Source organism: Macaca nemestrina, chromosome 1 (assembly GCF_043159975.1).
Source record: "Macaca nemestrina isolate mMacNem1 chromosome 1, mMacNem.hap1, whole genome shotgun sequence".
NCBI classification, from domain to species: Eukaryota; Metazoa; Chordata; class Mammalia; order Primates; family Cercopithecidae; genus Macaca; species Macaca nemestrina.
Genome location: NC_092125.1, coordinates 50,685,735 through 50,706,643, shown reverse-complemented (window position 1 = coordinate 50,706,643; position 20,909 = coordinate 50,685,735). Strand labels below are relative to the sequence as shown.

Here is a 20,909-nt window from a genome sequence, read left to right as displayed (position 1 = left end):
CTCTGGTTAATGTCTCAAAGTTCAGAAGTACTTCATTAGTATTAACATTTTCAGTGGTAACTGGTTTTTCTGAAAATAATTGTGTGATGACTACAATTATTTTTGAAATAGTTGTATTATTAGTTGCTCTTAAAATGTTAATCATATTACTAGAACTTTTTTTCTTTTTTCTTTTTTTTTTCTGAGACGGAGTCTTGCTCTGTCACCCAGGCTGGTGTGCAGTGGCGCGATCTCGGCTCACTGCAAGCCCCGCCTCCCGGGTTCACGCCATTCCTCTGCCTCAGCCTCCTGAGTAGCTGGGACTACAGGCACCCGCCACCACGCCCGGCTAATTTTTTTTTTTTTTTTGTATTTTTAGTAGAGACGGGGTTTCACCATGTTTGCCAAGATGGTATCGATCTCCTGACCTCGTGATCCGCCCGCGTTGGCTTCCCAAAGTGCTGGGATTACATGTGTGAGCCACCGTGCCCAGCCATTACTAGAACTTTTATAGATTGTTATAGGAGTTGTGGAGCTCTAGAATCTGAAAAACAGAAGTAGAAGGAATGAGAAAGAAGTCAAACTTTAAGTCCTGACATTCATGTTACAATGCTCAGTGACCACTTTCGCAAGAAAATTACCCTATGTGAGAATCTGTTGGTTTGTGCCGAGTGGAGATTTAATACTGTAAGCTTCCCTGCAAACAGGGAAAAGGTCTACTAAGTAACCACCTGCTTTTCAAGCAAAAGTTTTATATCTGGTCTTTGTCAGACTGCACCACAGCTCATGTAAACAGCATACTTTTCTTAGTTCTTTCGACAGTGCAGTTTCAAATAAACTCATTGTCGATTACCTGTGGTTGCTTCTGAAGCTACAGACTGGGAGAGTAATTGGGGGAGGAGGTGGGAATAGGCCTATGAGACTGGAAGTCACAAACGCGTTAAAAAAATACATATATAGGTATCAACTCCCTCTTCACTCCAGATAGACAGCAGGAAATTATTTCTTGTCACTCTTCCTTTTGGCCCATTTTTCTTTTTCATTATTTTGATTTTGGTGTGACATCTGTACATGTCTAAGATATACACCAGCTTAATAAACACACAGAATCACTCCTAAAGGAAGCTTCCTTATAGGTCAATGTGCTTTTAAAACCGTACAAATATCAGATTAATTTGGGGTTTGAGGAAATCTAACATTAGGATCTTATCCAAGATCCACATAGTTCAGTTTTACTGTAAATTTGCAAGGCAAAAATGTAGAGCCAAGATGAAAACGATGTAGACTTCTGAAAAAGTCTTTTTTCAAGTCACTTTTTACAAGTGAGTTTAGTATATTTAAATGAAATAATTTATATCACTGCATGGATTTTTACTTAAGAGTTTGTGAGTCAATCAACCAATCAATAAGTTAATAAGATCATCAATAAGCAATGAGTATCTCTCATATATGGAACTTTATTAGTCACTCTGAAAATGGAGTAAGTCGGAATGGTCCAGTTAGTGACCATTTAATTGGAGATATGACTGATGCACCTATGGAACTATTTTATGGAGGTGAAACTTGATCTGAGCCTTAAAAAATGAGTACAACTTAAGGGAAGAGAGAGAGGTTTTGGGCAAAGTGAAATTTTGATTTAATAATAGGAGAATAATATATATCAGGGGCAATAAGAAAAACCATTATCAAATGTTTCATGTCAACAGTGGGAAATAAGATTGGATGGGCCAAAATTTTACAAAAGTGGTAGAGAGTTTTTTGCCTTAGGCATAGGAATTTCTCTTGATTTGGGAGATTCCAGGAAATTTATGTACTTTTCTGAGCATAACAGCAGTGTGAGAAAATTAGTGTTCAAATGGCATTCTAGGGAAGGGATGAGAAGCAGAATACAGGATCTGAGGCCTATTGAGATAGGTGAGAGGAGGATGACCATGGTGAATAAGCACTTGGCTGTAGTAAGGGAAGGGAAAGATGCCTGAGAAATCATGAAGAAAAATTTGATAAAGGTTAATAACTGTGATGATGATCTTATGAAAATCAACTTTTAAGAAAAATTAAGTGCAGCTTTTAGTTGTGTTTTGAGCTTCTAGTCTTCTACTCTTATAGACCTGTCTTACCCAGAGAAGTCCTTCATAAATATTTATCTAGATATTTACTTTTAATATTTGTTAAAAAATGAATCAATGGACTAGGTTTCAAATATACATCCCCATTAAAAATGTCTGCCTACAAAAATACCATAGCACAATGCAACAGGTAATCCTACTTTTCCCCTTTCCTTAGATTTAGACTGTTTTTCCACCCTGAATAATCTCTCCTTTATCTCTCTTAAATTCAACGCATTTGTTAAATACCGACAAAAATGCCACTTCACTGTTTCTTGATTTATTCCAGCTAAAGATATCTGCACTTTTATTTTCATAATTAATCAGCAATCATAGCTCACACTCTGTTTTAATTGGTATATTTATTTCATCAGTTACTTAATTAGTACTTCTTGGAGGATGGGGAATGTGTCTCACGGGTCTTTATATTTATTCCCTATGTGGTTTAGATCAGTGTTCTGCATGGAGTAGGTGATGTATAATTTATTATTAAGTTACACTGAATTATTTGACACCATCCTGGTTCAGGCACATGGCTGGTTCTCACGTGAGCTATCATTGCAGTCTCCTAACTCATCACCCTGTCTCCAATCCAGGCTTATATTGCTACCCAAGTCATTTCCATAAATTTTACTTGAGATTGGTGTCACATTCCTGCAGAATAATATCCCAACCACTAGTATTTAAGGCTATCACCTGTTGATGCCTTTTTTTATCCTTTAGGCTACAGGAGAAGCTCTTTGGGGTTGTTATCATTACCTCAAGCAGCTCCAAGCTGCTCTTTAGCTAAGATGTCAGAAATTAGATAAAACACTTGTGCTCACTGCCATTGGCCAAAATGGTTTCCTAAAGTTGTCAAAAAGCATCAAAGTCAGACCCAAGGAATGTCTACACATGTCAATACTTACATTCAATAATGGTGACATTCTCTGTGAAGTCAAGCTAAGTCCTTTAGCTGCAATTTTGAGCTAACATAGGAAAACAAACAGTCTAGTGGCTGGCACAGGGCAGACACTTCTAGTCTTTATATTGTCCAAATACACAACGCACTCCCATGCATAACACCTCTCAAGACACAGAGAAATGCACAATCACTGTTTCCCTTCACTGTCCAACCCCACAAGGTGAGAATCACTACCATACATGATCAAATACTGTGATTAAACAACAACACAACACAAACACATCTACCAAAGACCTGCTTCCTATGACATTTTGGGTGACCACTATAGATAATTTTATTGAAACTCATTTATTGTCTCCCTGTGCTCACATGACAGATAACATATAATTTTCTATTTTTTTTCAGTGAGATCGTATGAAATTGATATATTTTTAAATATCCTTGGGCTGAAAATATATGAACAACGAAATATTATCAAAATGAGTGGACTGTGGGTCCTACGTGTGTGAACTCTGGGAAACTGGAACATTAAGTAATATTTATTTGTGGACGAATGTGGTTTCTAATCTTAAATCTATTTCAGTTTGTTCCACACTAGAGAACATTGGAAAATACTACCTGAATAAAGTGTGCTTTTAGCAGCCCTGAAAATCAACACTTTTGTTTTTTGTTAGTATAATCTGGCCTCTTCTTTTATTAAAGGTCAAAAGTTATAGAGACTTTGCCAAGTAAGAGGTAGTTATTTTTGCCAAAGTAAAAAGTTCTACAGATATTTTCAGACATTTGAGCCAGTGGGGTTTAAAAAAATCTTTTCCTTAATTACTTGTGCATTGGTAGATCCTTGTTTCATCAAAATTTGTTTGCAAGATCTTTTAATATTCATCTATTCATTCAACAATTATTTATGCAGCTCCCATTGTACACCAGGCACTATGCTAGGTGTTGGGATTCAGTGGTGAGCAGAAAAAGGCCAAGGGTCTTCAAATTGTGGTTCCCGCAATTTGGTAGAGGAAGACATAGAATTATTAAATAATCAGACAAATTAATGAGAACTCACAACTCCATTAAGTGCTCTAAAGTAGAGAACCCGGTGCTATGAGAACATCTAAAAGGGGATCTGACCTAGGTAAGGAGGTCAGGGAAGCTTCCCTAAGGAAGTGGCAATTGCATTGATATGTGCATGAGTAAGAGCTAAAATTGAATTCCATGCAGAGGAACTATTAGGTGCTAAGGTCCTGTGAGGCCAGTGGGTATGGCACCTGCTAGGAAAGTAGGACAGTATGGCTTAGCAGAAAGAGCTGGGAGAAATGTGGTAGAGTCAAGGTTGGAAAAAAAGGAGGGGTCAAGCCATGCAGGTATTAGGCCCTGTTAGGGATGTTGTCTTTATCCTAATTGTTTGCAAAACCTGTCAAGGTGTTTATAAGCAACCGGAGACAAGATCAGATTTGTCTTGAAGGGGTCCCTAGAGTTAAAAGGCAGGAACACATTGGTGTGGGAGAGTGGGAAGTGTGGGTGAGAGATGAAACTATTGCAGTAATCTAGGCATCATCAGATGGTGGTGTCTTTGATCAGAGTGGTAACAGAGAGTAGGCTGTAGAGAGGTTTGAAGTAAAATAAATGACTTGGTGACAAATAGGATGATACGTGGCATGACTCCCGAGTTCCTCTTTTGGCCAAAATCTTTCCAAATTAAGGATTATGCTAGACCTGACACATTTATTCTCCAAAGAAATATTTGTTTCAATGACTCTTTGGATTCATTTATTCAATCAATATTTATGGAGCACTTGTTTTGTATTATTCTGGCTGCCGGTGATACAGGAGTAGACAAGGCAGTCTCTCTAATAGAGCTTGTGCCTGTTAGTGCCAGAAACTCTGGCTAAGGTGAAAATTAGTGCAATCACAATGGAAACGGTAAACTACTGGAGGTCAATTTTTCTTTTGGCAAATCAGAAAATTCTTAGTGCTTTATGATTTCTAAAATCCCTTACTAATTTATAGAACTAGAAAGGCAGGAAGGTTTAAAATGAAGAGTCAGGGAAGACAATGGGGACACCCAAGGTCACAAAGCTATGAGAAATGATTACTTTGGGTCAGGTCTTCCAACTCTAAAATCAGGGTTCCTCCTCCTTTTGTATTAAGACCATAATCAAGGACATTTAAAAAACAGCCTGCTGAGGAAGGGGTGTTTTTTAATAATTCACCAGTTTGAAAACAGATTCAAGGGCTTCCTTTCTCAAGTGGAAAAAAGCATATTTCTGGATTTAAGTCTAAGAAACAAAAGCGCCCTTCTTTTGACTTTATCATTACCTAAAGTAACACAGATTCTTTATTGGCCAAATGAAGGCATGCAAGTCAGGAAAATTCTGAGATTTTGTATTGATACATCATGGAAAGGAACAATTTCAGGTATGTATCTTGGAAGCCCATGCCGGTACCTGTGGGTGAGCTTGGAACCAATGAAAAGTAGATGAAGACAGGCCTACATTGACCTTATTTGGCTCCTTGATTTGAGAAGCTTAATTATATGAATTTTTGTGCTTGTCTCCATTACGTTTACTTCTCGTATTTAGCTGGTACTTAGATGCTCACAGGAGGCTTTAGATCAGTGTTTATTTTCATTAACAACAAGCTTGATTTTTTTTAAGATTAGAAAGCATAAATGCAGTGGTTCTAAGGATGTGACTTCCTTAGGCCTACATAATGCTTATAGGTTTTTAAAAAAAGAATTGTCTGTCTGCAACTATCATTTCTCAGTTCTGAAGACTGTCAATTCTTACTAGGCAGGCAAACTGAAATGTCTTTCACTATAAAGATGTTTTCCCTTTATCTGCCACATTTCCAGTTATCAAAAATAAAATCACATCTAGACTCCAAGTGTTCAATATTATTTATCAAAATAAATTTATTAAAAGTATTCAAAGACCACTTCAAAGTGTAGCTGCCTTCAAGACAGATTTTTGGCACTCATAACGGAGACTGCAGTTTTCAACACCATAGTACTCATTCTATTTCACATGTCATTTTTAACAATGCAAACATGGACCATTTCAGTTTCAGCACTACATGAGACAACAGTACCGATGATCTGTGGTCATAAGAACTCCAATACCCTTGCACATAGTAAACACTTTACTGTTATTGAGTCCTAAACTAAAACTACTATGTGGTAACATGGATCGATTTAGGGAAAGATGTACAGTCAGCTACCTAAGGCCACATAATCCCAGATCTATTGATTTTAAATGCTTTTGGACCAACAGTATTACATTGTCTCTTTCATCGTCTTACATTCCTGCTTTTCAGAGTGAGACACCACGTTCAGACCACCTATTCCCTTCTTGCGTTCTGTACACAGTGAGGGAAGCTGTTCTGATACCAGCTTCTCCTAGTCAGTTACTGGCTTCCTGATTCACTACCCAGCTTTGAATCAATAGTTCTGAGTGATGTTTCCTGAACACCCAGGCTGAATTCAAGGTCAGTCTTTATGGCAGGTCAGTCTTTCCCCTTAGGAAAAAGAATGAAATGTCCTCCATTTCCGGGCTCCCTTTTACATTTCATGTAGCATGAGGCTCTGTGGTGATTTGAGGCTTTTTACACAAGTCCTGGTAGAATTCTGACTCCAAGAAACGGGGATAAGAGTTGTTCTCCATCAAGCTGTATACCCTTTTCTGGGCAGTTGTGAAGCAGCCACTTGTAGCTTCTTGTATATTCTGGGCAATCAGAGTTTTGGTTTGAAAATCTATGTTTATCTGAAATAAAACAAAAAAGTTGTTTATTTGGTGTTCAGAGTTAAAGATTAAAATTTAGTATTTGAAAACAAAAAATAAAAATTATGTGTGATTAGCTTTACTACCTAAGTCACAGAAGAACTTGAACATAACTGAAAGCTACAACATGGGGGGACTTTTTACCCCTCCTTCTAGCCCCACTTTGCCCTTATTTTGTTTCACTTTTGTGCTAAAAATGTCCAGATTGTGCTCAGTTTAGGAACTTGTTTCCTTACCTCTTTTGGAGCTTCCTTTTCTATAAAATCAGTATATATTTTCCTTGCTTTTGAGGACAATTTTTGGGGTGATTTGGTTTTTTTGAAGTCTTCACAGGCCAGCCAGAATTCAATATTTTCTTCACAGAATTCCGACTTTAAAAAAGCCCTGAATGCAGCAAGACCATCTGAAGGGGGGAGAAAAGAAAGCATGCAGAATGTGAAGAACCGAGTGACCAAATGATTCTTTATGTTTCTCCTAGTACTTCTCCCTCACATTTTAATTATTTCTAAATGACAGCAATTTTCTAGATTTCGCTTAAACCTGTAATTCTCAAAATTTAGCTTTTTAAAGACGAAGATACCAGTAGGCAAAATGCTTATGTTGGCCCTCTGCTGCAAAAATATAAGTACTTTGCTGTCAATGCAAAGTAAATATTTATAGGGGAGACATAAATTCTCTGGGAACTAAGCCTCTTGAAAACACATTGTATGCAATGGAAAAACTGACTCAACCTTAACTATAAGCAACTGCCACTTTAATTTTTTTAGGCTGATTTTCTTCCCCACCTGGAGGAAATACATGCATTTATTTCCATGGTTAAACCCTGGGAAATAAAGGAGAGAAAAACGGCTTTATCCAATAGTGACTGCAGTCTAATCCCCCTCAGGCAAGCTGCTCTTTTGTTGTGTGGACCCAGCCTTTGCAGGCTTTTGCAATATTAGCAATGGCTAAAGTTCAAGAGTTAACTTACATTTGCTAGCTAGCAGCTCGTCAAATGCTTCTGACCACAGCTGTGCTTCCTCAGGAGAAGGTCTGCAAGAGAGGTTCTGCATGTTAGCTTATGCACATCAGAGTTCCCCTTTTCAGTTCAGCAACTATTAACATTTGCAAGTACAGGATTCTCAACTTACTTGATGAAAGCTTGTTGTTTGCTTTTTTTGCCGGTTTTGGGTTTCCCAGGAGTAGAGGAATTTTGCAAGAAGTAGCTCAAACGGGTCTTCCAATCTTTTAAACTAAAACAAACAAAAAAATTTAAAAAAGATAATCACTAAGTAGCAACACTTGAATATGCTACTGCAGCTGAACGCATTTTTACCAAATAAAGTCACCCAGTAACTAGAGACAAACCGCATAAGGCAAAGCAAGAACTCTTCAAATAACAGTCTTATCCACTTAACATTTAAACCTCATGTACTGAGCAGTTTCATCCATTAATCTGATCGTATCTACTAGTTTTACAACTAAGGGCAGGGCTACCTACAATCAGTAGGGTATTTTAAAGAATTGCTAATGAATTTAGTTCAAAAGGCAGATACTATTTCTGGCTCACAAAGGGCATCAGTTTGTTTGCAAGGTTAATTACAATTCCGAGGGGTTTTACAATTTAATGAAAAGGACAGACGTGGAACTGTCTGGAGCCGGCCCACGCTTCTCTCTTTAGAGCAAGAGGTTCTGGAGCATGCCAGAGACAGTGTACAAGGAGGTGGGTGACTGATTCCCCTGCGCTCTTCCTTCCCCACCTACAACACTTCTTTTAAGCAGACGCTGCAGAACAATTATTTGTTCCACATTCATGACTGGGTGAGATCTGCTCTATAATTAAAAAACAAAAATGGATTTTAAACGAGTATATTCACAACCAGCAAGAGTATCTCCTTCCAGGAGCTGTGTAAGCTGATGAGAACTCATCATGAAACGTATGCATGCTGGGGACGCGCTTCAGCCGCAGGATTCTGATGTCATTTTGAATGCAGGAGGACAAAAAGCCAACCCGCAATTTCTTAGCGCATCCACCACCGCCCTCATATCAACTATCTCCCTCGGTTCCTAAACTCTACCCGAGCATCACCCAGATTTAACCTTAACAAACTGACCTTTTCGATTTTTTTTTTCCCCTGCAGAGGCTCGGGCTAGTTTCCTAACATCAAAGCCGAGCCCAAAGTACCGCGTTTGCAGCTCGCAGTGTGTGGCAGGGGTGGCGGAAGAGGGAAGAAAGCCATACTCACAGGGTCCGTTTCATCTTTTCCCGCTTCTCCTCGCTCTTGTGGCCGCTGCCAGCGCTAGTGTCCATAGGTCTGCAGTCGTGTTGAACAGCCAAGAACATAGCACTTTGCATTATCGTCCTCCCGCTGGGGCCGCGGCTGTTTGCTGCCGGGCGTGCGTCGCAGCTTTTATAAGAAGCCGCGGGGCGGGGCTTCGCGGCTCCGGCCCCGCCTCAAGAGGACGCGGATTGGTTGGTTGCAAACGGGCACTGGGATGGGGTCAGCGCCCGCCAGCGGCAGTCTCGGTTAACGCCGAAGGGTCTGGAAGCCAGGGCGCTGCTGACGTCTGCGGCCCGGGCTTCTTGCGCACTCGGACTACATAGCAGCGGCCAGCTGGGGCCGGTGTGCGAACAGACAGGGACTTTTCAGTGTGGGCTGTTGCCCACGACCTTTTGCTGAAGCGTGGCGGCCAGGCGGGGGCTTGCGGCAGAGGGAGAGAGCCGAAGTTGGCTGCGGCCTGGCGGAGGCTACGTCGCTCCCTCACCCACCCACCCTGACGGGCTCCCCAGCCCCAGGCCAGAGCGGCGATTCCCTGGCAGGAGGAGGTCGCCCGCCGCGAGGCCGGAGTTCAGTGGCCTGATTTTGAATGAAGTGTGGGATTTTTCTTCTTTTTTTGAGCGCGTTCCCTGACCCCGCGCCTCATTTCTTGTTTGCTGTCCTACTGTAGGGACTCATTCGACACACCCTGGTCAATGAACTGAGGCTACGGGGAGACCCTCCCCCGTTTCTCTCTGCCACTTAATTTAAGGAAGGTGTAACCTGAAACGTTGACTGCCCGGGGGCAGGGTGGGACCTGCTCTGCAGCTTGCTGGGGCGTCTTGAAACACGTTGGGAATGAACATTAGGGATTGAACAAGAGAAGGTGACTTTATCAGAAGACAGTGCTTTAATTGGATTTGCATTTTTGATCACTACTAGGCAAGTGGCTGGGTCTGTCTATAGGGTCATTCCTCAGGAGCCCTTGGTCACATCTGCCAAAATGGAAATCACAAGTTTCCTTATGGTGGGAGAGAAAGCTGGAGACACAGATATTTCAGAGCTGTAATGCACTAGAATCATGAGTTCAAGGAGTCAGGATTTCCTCATGAGTCATTCTTGTTTTGAGTTAGGATTTACCAGAACTTTTAATAACTGGCAAAAAGTAGGGGGGAGGAGGAGTTAACAGTTTCCTTCATTAAGTTTTTTGTTAATTCTTCAAGTATCATCTCTACTCCTGAAGGTTTTAAAACGACTTGATTGGTAAAAACAAATAGATTACCTCAACCACAAAATGAGTTGATTTCGTACAATATTACCAGAACTAGCCAATGAAATGTTTAAGCGGCTTTGCAACCAAGCTGCAGATATTTTCTCTAGATAGTATTCGACTTGTTAAAAGAAAATTGGAAATAGTTAATATATTCTTACGGTGAGCTGCCAGTAGTTGGAGCTCCAAGTTTGACTTAGAGGGCAAAACCTGCAGTTATTTAAGATAACAGTTGTGGACTTTATTGTGGAGAGGAAAATCATGTAGATTTCAGTAACAGATATTTTGAAACATGCTTGTTAACTCAATGCCATTTTTCCTTAAGCATATGCTCTTCCTCTCCTAAACTTTGCATAATATTCTTACATCTATTTTCACTTTCTGATGACTCAGTACGTATTTATCAGCTGTCTGTAATACGCAGACACTTGCTTTTTCTCACCAATGTAAACCTCAATATATTTTATACTTAGAACCTTAGATGTTAGAATTCACTCATAGACAGTTAAATTCGCTGGTAGGCCAGGAGTTCTCGCAAAGAGGCCGCAGAGAAAGAGAGAGAGAGCTGGACTTCTGTCAGGAGACCTAATTAGAGCCTAGACTTAACCAGTAAATGATAAGTAACTGTTGGGACAGTAGCTTCACACCTCTTTGAGTCCCAGTTTCTCATCTGTAATAAGAGTAACATGTAGTTTCTGGCCAGCCTCAGAGGATATTATGTGACTCTTACATGAAAGGTCTTTTCTAAGCTCTAAAGTACTGTACAAAAGTTTATTGCTGATTTGCATATGTGTGGAAAAAGGAAATGTTCAAACCATAGCTATTCACGATGGAAAAATCATACGAGGATTAACTCAGAGGTAATTAGGTTATAAATGTGTAGGTACTATTAAATATCAAAAGGTTTAAATTTGTAGGTACACAAATACACAAGATACACAAATTTGTAGAAGATCAAGCTCATTATAGATATTTAATAAATGCTCACTGGATAATAAACAAATCAGAAAAATAAGGAAACTGATTAATATTTAAACTTTTCAGGCTGGGTATTGTGGTTCATGCTGGAAATTCCAGCACGTTGGGAGGCTGAGCTTGAGCTCAGAAGTTCGAGGCTCAAGCTTTCAAGTTGCAGTGAGCTGTGATTGTGCCGTTGCACTCCAACTTGAGTGATAGAGTGAGACCCTGTCTCTTAAAATAATAATAATTAAGTACACTTTTCAGAGATCTCCACACCAAGGAAGTTTAATCATCTCAATATATTAATGAAGGTGAATATACATGTACCTGTGTAAGCAACTGGTTTAAATATAGATTGTTCTTGATGTTTTTGTATTTAATATAATTCTTTGCTTTTTTCATAAACCCAGATCAGTGGCTGATGTCAGGTGGCAGAAAATTAATTTTTCTCTGAAAATTATGTGGTTGGTTAATAAATCTGGATGTAAATCAACTTGCAATTTTTGTATCTCTGTGTAATTTTAAGAGTTAAGGCAGTACCTGCTATAGAAACCTTTTCCTCAAAAACTTGCCATGTTAATGTCTTTTAAAAGACAGGGCAATATATGTATATTTACATATACATGTTATATATAACATGAATATATACATCTTATATATTTCACGCGTATGTGTAATATGTATTACATGTATATTTACGTATATATATGTAAAACGAAAGCTGGAATCTTTGATGACTTCCCTTTTTGTTGTTGCAACTGGCTTTTAGCTAAATAGAATTGCTCCACATAAAGATGACACATATTTTCCATCCTGTGGTAGAGGAAGAAACAATGCAGTGGGTTGTAAAAGTTGCGCAGCAAAACCATAGTTTGAGAGTGGCTTATAAACGAACCATACATTTTCTGTGTTGAACCTACCATGCCCTCTACTGGAGAGATTGATTGAACAGATTAGTGGTGGAGGTTTTCCAGATAGTTTATGAACTTTTTATAATTTTTTTAAAAGTTTATAGAAGAAGGCAAACAAAAAATACAAGTTTCTTGCATAACATATCTTAGGTTCTTGTATGATATATTTTGCGTGTCTTAAATTATGAAGAGTAAAAATTTCCCATCATACTTCTCCCTTCTGCTCCCACTCTATGCTAATTTTATTAATAAAAATTATTAATTCCTATTCCTATTAACTAAAAATATTTATATAAAATAACTCTCCTACTTATGCTTTAGAAATGTAGAAACCACTGGATGCTGTGGCTCATGCCTGTAATCACAGCAGTTTGGAAGGCCAGGAAAGGAGGAGGCTTGCTTGAGCCCAGGAGTTCAAGACCAGCTTGGGCAGCATAGCTAGACCCCGTCTGTACAAAAATATATTTTAAAAAAATTACCTAGGCATGGTGGTATGCACCTGTAGTCCCATCTACTCAGGCGGTTGAGGTGGGAGGATTGCTTGAGCCCAAGGAGTTTGAGGCTACAGTGAGCCATGATGGTGCCACTGCCCTCTAGCCTGGGTGACAGAGGGAGACCCTGCCTCTTAAAAAAAAAAAAAAAAAAGAGATTAAAAAAAAAAAAGGAATTTAGGAACAAAGATACTTGCTTTAAAAAACACAAAAGTATAATTCTGTGTATTATTCTGTGCTTTGCTTTTTTCAGTTAGTAAGATATTTTAATTTCCAAATTTCTGAGAGCTGTAAACCTATTGATTACCTTATGAAATGTTAAATAGGTGCGTTAGTTAAAAAAAAAAAAGGAAAAAGAATCAGGAAGTTAAATGCTATGTGGTGATGAGTAATTGGAAAAAATGAAAACTTTTTTTACCCTAATTGTCGAATATATTTAAAGAAGTATAATGCCTGTGTTTTAAAAAAAAATTTGTCCGATTTAACTTTAGTTGGTGAAATATTCTTTAACAGAATGAAACTATGACCCCATGAGATTTTGTACTTTACTCCTTAACCCCAATATGATCTGAGATTTAAAAATTATGATTAATTTTTGAGAATGTAATGTTCATACCCAGAAGCTGAGAGAAAATGAGTGTTTTTGTCAGAAATAAATCACAGGTTAAACCTCTTTGACATGTATTATAGCTAAGTTAATAATTTTACCAGTCCTTGTGTTGATACTTCCAGTTAGTGTAATTCCATGGTTCTGTCTTAAATTTATGCCAAGTATATGATATGGAGTATGTCATACTTCCAATGCAGGCAGGTCCTGCTTAAATTTAATAGCCCCCTGTTTACAAAAACATCTAGATGCCCTTCATAAACCAGCAATAAGAGCGTCATGAAGTGTTTGTTTGTTTGTTTTTCCTAAAAAATACTAACATGTATTGAAATACCTTGGAAAGGTTGTTGTAGCTATTAGGTCTGTAAGGTAAAGGACTATAAGTATGAGGTCTGAATAAGGGAATTGTTTCCAATGTGTTCCTGCTGCTGCACTCTTTTTGTGCATGGAATACCAGGGGAGAATAGGTGATATAAATGCTATCTTATAAAATAGGTTACATAGTTGGCATATTGTCTATGAGGGTAAAGCTAGGAATTTCTTTTTTGGTGTTTCTTTTGACTGGGATTTTAATTTCTGTCCATGAAATTTTGCCAAACCATTGGAGTGTCAAGTGTCCTATCGACTACTTTTTTGAAATGTGGGGATAGTAAGTTAACAAAATACAAAATTTTAAGTATCTATGTGATAATAATCACAAAGCCTTTTTAAAGTCTGAAGAAAGCCATTTTTCATCTAATAAATAAGGAATCTGTTTATATTAGTATTTCTTTTTCAGTATACTGATGACTATTTGTATGTAGAGAGCATTAATCCATTTCAGAATTGGTTTTCACAGGTTTTTATTCATGGACTACTTCCTAATAACCTAAAACCTTGTGGATTTCTCTCCCAAACACATTTTTGAAACAAAAATTCCAAAATCTCAACAGAATTAATTAGAAAAAATATAATGCTTTTAAGGAGGTATCTGTAGGCCTTGACACAGTTGCCATGTGGCACTAGTCCCCTCAAAAGTTCCCAGTTTCAAAAGACAGAATAATTTTGCATTTCTTTTCATGAAGTACCCTTAGGAGAGTGGGATGGCGGAGGGGTTGTCCATAATTGGGATACTTGGTTTTTGTTCCTAGTCTCTGCCCTAATTTGTTTAGAACTCAGGCACATTGTTTGGCTTTGTTGTGCTTAGGCTACTTATCTTTCATGCACAAGTACTTATAGCACTCTTCCTTTGTAGGAATTTAAAAGAAAACAATACTGGAAATGTCCTGGACAGCTTGGTAGATGATAGTACATAGTTCTCAGGACTGGCCTTCAGCTAAACTTTGTAGTAGGACTAGTTTCTTCTAGGTGACTCTTGTCCATTTTTCTGTCTTGCTCCTGTGCAGAATCCTCATTCCTTTTTGGGGATCTGTTCATTTATGAAGTTTCCTGGTGGTCGTCTTGGGCCCTTTCAAATGCTCCTTTGGGCACATCAGTGGTGTAAGGTTACTTTTTAATTTAAAGAATGTTTTTGTAGAGCAGATTACAGCACATTTGAGAGGAAGGTACAGAGATAGCGCATATGTCTTCTGCTCTCATACATACATAACCACCCCATTACTAATACCTGACAGTTGATAAACTTATATTGACACATCATTACCACCCAGAGTCCATAGTTGACATTAGGGTTTGTTCTTGGTGTTGTACGTTCTGTGGGTTTAGACAAATTTATAATGACATGTATCCACCATTATAGCATCATAGTATTTTCACTCTGCCCTAAAAATTCTCTGTGTTCTGCCCATTCCTCCCTCCCTACCCCATAACCCCATAACCCCTAGCAACCACCAATTTTCTGTTTTCTGTCTCCATAGTTTTGCCTTTTCCGGAGTGTTATAGTTGGAATCACACAATATGTAGCCTTTTCAGATTAGCTTCTTTCACTTAGTAATATGCATTTATGTTTCCTCCATGTCTTTTCAGGGCTTAATAGCTCATTTCTTTTTAGTGCTGAGAAATATTCCATCGTCTAGGTGTACCACAGTTTATCCACTCACCTACTGAAGGACATCTTTGTTGCTTCCAAGTTTTGACAAATATGAAAACGTTGCTATAAACATTCATGTGCAGGTTTTTGTGTGGGTGCAAGTTTTCAACTCCTTTGGGCAGATATTGAAGGGCATAATTGCTCAATCATAAGGTAAGAGTATGATTAGTTTCATGAGAAACCACCAACTACTTCCAAAGTGACTGTACTATGTTGCATTCCCACCAGCAACAAATGGGAATTCCTGTTGCATGTCCTTTTTGACATTTGCTGTAGTCAGTTCTGGATTTTGGCCATTTTAAAGTTGTTGTTTCATTTTGCATTTCTCTAATGACATATGACGTAGAGTATCTTTTCACATGCTTATTTGCCATCTTTATTATCTTGGGTGAGATGTCTGGTATGTTCTTTGGCCCATGTTTTAGTTGAATTGTTTTCTTATTGTTGAGTTTTAAGAATTCTTTGTATATTTTGGATTAGAGGTTTTTTAAAATCAGATATCCCCTTTGCAAGTATTTTCTCCCAGTCTGTGACTTGTTTTTCCATTACGTTGATGTTGTCTTTTGCAGAGCAGAGATTTATTTTATTTTATTTTAATGAAGTCCAGTTTATCAATTCTTTCTTTCATGGATTGTATCTTGATGTGATACTCATTTTCATATCCAAGGTCATCTAGATTTTCTCCTTGGTGATTCTCTTCTAGGAGTTTATAGTTTTGCATTTTACTTTTAGGTTGGTGATACATTTTGAGTTATTTTTCTGAATGAAGTTACTTCCCCAAATATTTATGTTCTTCCTTAAAAATGTTTTGGAAATGTACAGCTCTTTACATGTTAATCTTTTCATCTTTTTTTGTAGGCATCTTCACTATCTTTACAGAGTGAATTATCTCCACATTAGATATTTGGTGAAAACATTTCTCTTTCTCAGGGCACTGTAGGAAGGACTTAAAGTTGCCACTGGAGCTTTTGTCTCTCCCTTTCTGACTGCATTTCCCCCCATTTCTGATTGTAGTGAAGATTTCTCACTTGGAGACATAATTTTTCAGTGCGTCAACTATTTTATCTCCTTCAGTTAATTTACAGTGAACATCTGGTTAAGAGTTTCTAAAATAAATTTGAAAATAAGCCCAGCTGAAGCCAGGATAGCCACTTGGCCTAGCCCAGCCTAGATGAGCTGTATTTAACTATGCAACATTACTCATATTTTTTCAGAATTCTTTTGGATTTATTTTTAGAAGTACCCATACTCTGATGCATTCATTATATCTAATTTCAGAATTCCACTGTTCATGTTTTCTTCTACATCAACAGCAGCCTTATCTGTCATCTTTAGCAAATGGTGGATCTGACTTTATTATTTAAAGCTTATTCCATACGCACTAGCTTTTTAAAACTTTATTTTCCTGATTAATAAGTTTGCTCATCTTTGTATCCACTCTTTAGCTTCTTTTTTCCCCCACTGTTTAATATGAAACATCTTAATATAAAAAAATCAATATTTTATTTATTGCATTTTCTTAAGAAAATCCAGAAAAGGGATCACTTCATATTTCCGTAATAGTACAACATTGCAGATTGAAAACAACTGTTTTGAACACAGCTGAACTTTCAGATAAATTGACTTTCACTTGATTGCAGGATTCAACATTTCTCAGATGTTAATACAGAGTCAAAAGTGGCAGATAGAACTTTTCAAATTGCTTATGTTTGTTCCACCTGGTTGCACTGATGAACACACAGGCTGTATTCATCATTGCTTGCATCTGTGTTCTTCAGAGCCAATAAGATTTTTTCCACCCTCAGACCATCATCATAACACACCATCCAGAGGATTAAATATAGAACATGCCTATACAATATATCATACTGATCTGATGTTGATACTTATATCACACTTGGAAATTCCCATTATAAATTTTTCCTCCGGAAGAACAAGAGGCAACTTTTCATCTTGCTCGGCAACATCTATATAATTTATCAGGTCTAGCAGCCCTTCAAGACATTTTCTCTGAGAGAGTTTCAGTGTCTTAATGGCACCACCACATTTTATTTGAAATTCTGCACACGTATTTGAATTATTGTTGCTTTGTCCTGAGCTCTTGGTGGAATTTACATTGAGACTGGCCACAGGGCTGGACTATGAAAGGCCCCCAATGCTAGAATCTACAGACTTGCTCTTAGTACTGATTTCACCACTTTGGGAACTGCTACTACTGTGTCTTTTTTTTTTTTTTTTTTTTTTTTTGCCTTTCCAAAACATTTTTCACCATAGCTTCATCTAGAGAATATCACCATAGAATCAAATATTATTTTATTATCTTCAAAGGTTCTAAAGACAGGTCTGCACAGATAGCTTCCTTTCATCCTAACATAGTTAGTTCTTTTTATAGAAACAATGTACGTCAACACGGAGCATAGGCGGAGGACCGCCTATGTTTCTGTTACAGTCAGAGCACTGCACACCTCCTTAGTTTCTTGTGAAAGCAGTTTTTTACTTCTCATAATATAGAAATTTTCATCAGAAACATCTCCTCAGTGCTGTCTGAAGTTGTTCTTCAGTCTTCTGATATATTTTGAAGGCTGTTTGCTTGTAGCTACTTGAAATTAAATGTCTTTAATGCATTGTCTATTATTTTGCTTGATGAATCTTCTGGATATTTCTTGTAATGTCAGGTTCAACTTGTTCTAAATGTTCAGGTCACTCTTTGCTAAGTCTTTTTCTAAAAGAATATATTTTCTAAGTCCAAGCAAAGAGTTGGAGATTTTCAGCTCTTTTTTAATGCTTTCCGGTTTTTCCATTTCCGATAGTTTGTTTTGGAGCATGGATTCCATTAAAGTTAATTCAAGGCCTTCAAATTCTTTTTGAAAAAGGTTAAATGTGTAAAAAATTTGAAAGTCTTTCCTCTAGAAGAACAGAAACATCAGTGCCTAGTTCTATGTCTTTAGTTGTATAAGATAGGCCTTTAATTATTAAAAATCTGATCATGACTATAAATAACACCATCTTCCACAGCAATCCATGGGTATCGGGATCTGGTTGAAAGTCCTCTGGCAGGGCTGCCGCTGGCTGGCACAGTGTCCCCTAGAACCAGTGCAACACTGAACATCATGGCCATGATCAGTCTCTCTGTGATCCCCTAGGCTGTTGTGAGGCACTTCAGTTTGTTAGGTCTCATAGACCATCATAGAGCACCGGAGAGTATTCGGCTGGAACCAAATCAGTGCCTGGTAGACTTCAGTGGAGGTGAGAGAGAAGGAATAAATACAGTAAATTACTGGCTAATTCTCCTCCTTCTCTCTCTATTTTTTTTAAAGAGACAGGGTCTTGCTCTGTTGCCCAGGCTGGAGTGCAATGGCTATTCACAAGTACCATCATAGAATACTATGACCTCAGACTGGGTTCAGACAATCCTCCCACCTCAGCCTCCTGAGTAGCTAGGAGGAGGTTTGCACCCCTGCACCTGGCTTCTCCTTCTCTTAAATAAACTTATCATTTTGTGGCCCTGGATCTTTTAGCCACAGAGCACCAAAAACTTCTTATTCTCAGAGCCTCTTCATGTCTGGCTGGCCTTGACTATTCACAGAGAGGGCAGAACACAAGTGGGGAAAAGATTATGAAGGACCCTACAAAGGGTTTCAACTTACTTCACCAATTATACCTTGAAAAACAAAGGAAGAAATAAGTTGGAATTTTAGAAAGTTTTCACAACTGAAGCCTGTACTGTAGTTATGAGCTAGGAAAACTCAATTTTCTCAAACTCTTTTTGCATGTGGTAAAATGTTTGATGATGCAGAAGCCCTTCAAGATACTTCTTTTCAGAATGATAATCTTTGAGGGTATCAGATGCTGATGCAGCTTTCCTCACAGGGACTGATCCCTAGGCAGTGGGGGACCCAGGCTTTGTTCAACTGAATTTAACAACTCAGTCTTGGCCAGGCTTGGTGACTCACACCTGCATCCCAGTACTTTGGAAGGCCAAGGTGGGAGGCTCACTTGAGCCCAGGAGTTCTAGATTAGACTGGGCAACATAGCAAGACCCTGTCTCTACAAACGAACAAATGAAACTTAGCTGGGCACAGTGGTGTTTTCCCACGGTACTAGCTATTCTGAGGCTGAGGTGCAAGGATTGCTTGAGCCCAGGGGTTTGAGACTGCAGTGAACTCTGATTGTGCCACTGCACTTTAGCCTGGGCAACAGTGAGACCCTGTCTCTGAAAGTCACTTTATCAGGCCATTCTTACGTTGCTATAAATAATTACCTGAGACTAGGGTAATTTATAAGAGGTTTAATTGGCTCATGGTTCTGCAGGCTGTACAGGAAGCATAGCACTGCGACTGCTTATGGGGATGCCTTGGGAACTTTTACTTATGGCGAAAGGCAAAGTGGGAGCTTGCATGTCACGTGGTCAAAGCAGGACCAAGAGGGAGAGGGAAGGAGGGGAGGTGCCACACACTTTTAAATGATTGCATCTTGTAAGAACTAAGTCACTATGGTGAGGACAGCACCAAGCCGTGAGGGATCTGCCCCCATGATCGAAATACCTTCCACCAGGCCCTGCCTCCAACACTGGGGATTATATCGCAACAGGTGATTTGGAGGGCACATCCGAACTATATCACACACACCATCCCATTGACAACAAATTGGTAGGAATTTTAAAAATTCTACTTATTTCTTCCTTCTTCTTCTTTTTTTTTTTTTTTCTTGGAGACAGTATCTGTCTCTGTCACCCAGGCTGGAGTGCAGTGGCATGATCATGGCTCACTTCAGCCTCGACCTCCTATGGTCAGGTGATCCTCCCTCCTCAGCCTCCTGAGCATCTGTGACCATAGGTGTAAGTCACCACACCTGACTAAGTTTTTTGAGTTTTAGTAGAGACAAGGTCTTGCTATGTCACCCAGGCTAGTCTTGAACTCCTGAGCTCAAGGGTCCTCCTGCCTCAGTCTCCGAAAGTGCTGGGATTACAGATAGGAGCCACTGTGCCCAGCTCTTCCTTCATTTTAAAAGGTAAAATTGGTGAAGTAAGTTGCAACCCTTTGTGGGGCCCACTGGTTTTGGCAGGGCCAGGCTGGGCTGGGATGAATGGCTCTGTAGGTCTGTCTGAGCTCCCTCATGTGTGCTGAGGTCAGCTGATATGGGCAAGTGCAGCTCCAGCCTTGGCTCTGGCCCACATATTTCTTACCCTTGTTTTATAACCTGTGTTACAAGCCCGGTCTTTTCTGCCCATGGTAACGGCAGAGGCACAAAAGAGCCATTGGGGAGCAGTTATCCAATCTACATTTTCAAAAGTTCACCCTGACTATGAGATGTCAGAATCTCATTTGATTGCCTTTTCATGAAGTCATGATCCTCAGGGAGCCTGTAGGTTTTCTGGAAGTAGGATATAGAATAGGAGCTGATATAGTCACCCATTTCTTCTGTTTATGTGGCTCACTTCACCAGTCACTGTCAAGAAAAGCTGGGATATTTGAGCTGACAGAGATGAGATCACAATAAACACCAACCCAGAGATGGCTACACATGTATTCTGAAATGACTACACTCTGTTGACCAGGTGAGGAGTGGCCCTCCACAGCACATACTGTCCTATGGGCAGAGCGACAACTTAGGTATCCAAGATGCTGATGCAGCAAGGCCTAGTGC

The 20,909-nt window shown here is 39.0% G+C and overlaps 1 protein-coding gene and 1 pseudogene across 1 annotated transcript; both read right to left on the bottom strand.

Moving 5' to 3' along the window:
• Window positions 1–5,868: 5,868 nt before the first annotated feature.
• Window positions 5,869–9,126, bottom strand: LOC105484631 (regulator of G protein signaling 2). The gene is made up of 5 exons (XM_011746445.2): window positions 8,984–9,126; window positions 7,889–7,990; window positions 7,729–7,790; window positions 6,995–7,161; window positions 5,869–6,740 (listed from the first exon to the last, which is right to left on the bottom strand). The coding sequence occupies exons 1-5, from the start codon at window positions 9,091–9,093 to the stop codon at window positions 6,546–6,548; spliced, it is 636 nt and encodes a 211-aa protein (XP_011744747.1). The 5' UTR covers window positions 9,094–9,126; the 3' UTR covers window positions 5,869–6,545.
• Window positions 9,127–16,840: 7,714 nt separating this feature from the next.
• Window positions 16,841–17,525, bottom strand: LOC105484947 (integrin beta-1-binding protein 1 pseudogene; annotated as a pseudogene).
• Between the last annotated feature and the right edge of the window lie 3,384 nt (window positions 17,526–20,909).

What these genes read in the sequence shown, in the direction of transcription:
- LOC105484631 (XM_011746445.2), bottom strand. Translation starts at nt 9,093, where the DNA reads ATGCAAAGTGCTATGTTCTTGGCTGTTCAACACGACTGCAGACCTATG. An exon ending in GAAAAGATGAAACGGACCCT is followed by an intron (nt 7,991 to 8,983) that starts GTGAGTATGGCT and finishes TGTTTGTTTTAG; the next exon opens with TTTAAAAGATTGGAAGACCC. An exon ending in AAAAGGAAGCTCCAAAAGAG is followed by an intron (nt 6,741 to 6,994) that starts GTAAGGAAACAA and finishes GTTTTATTTCAG; the next exon opens with ATAAACATAGATTTTCAAAC.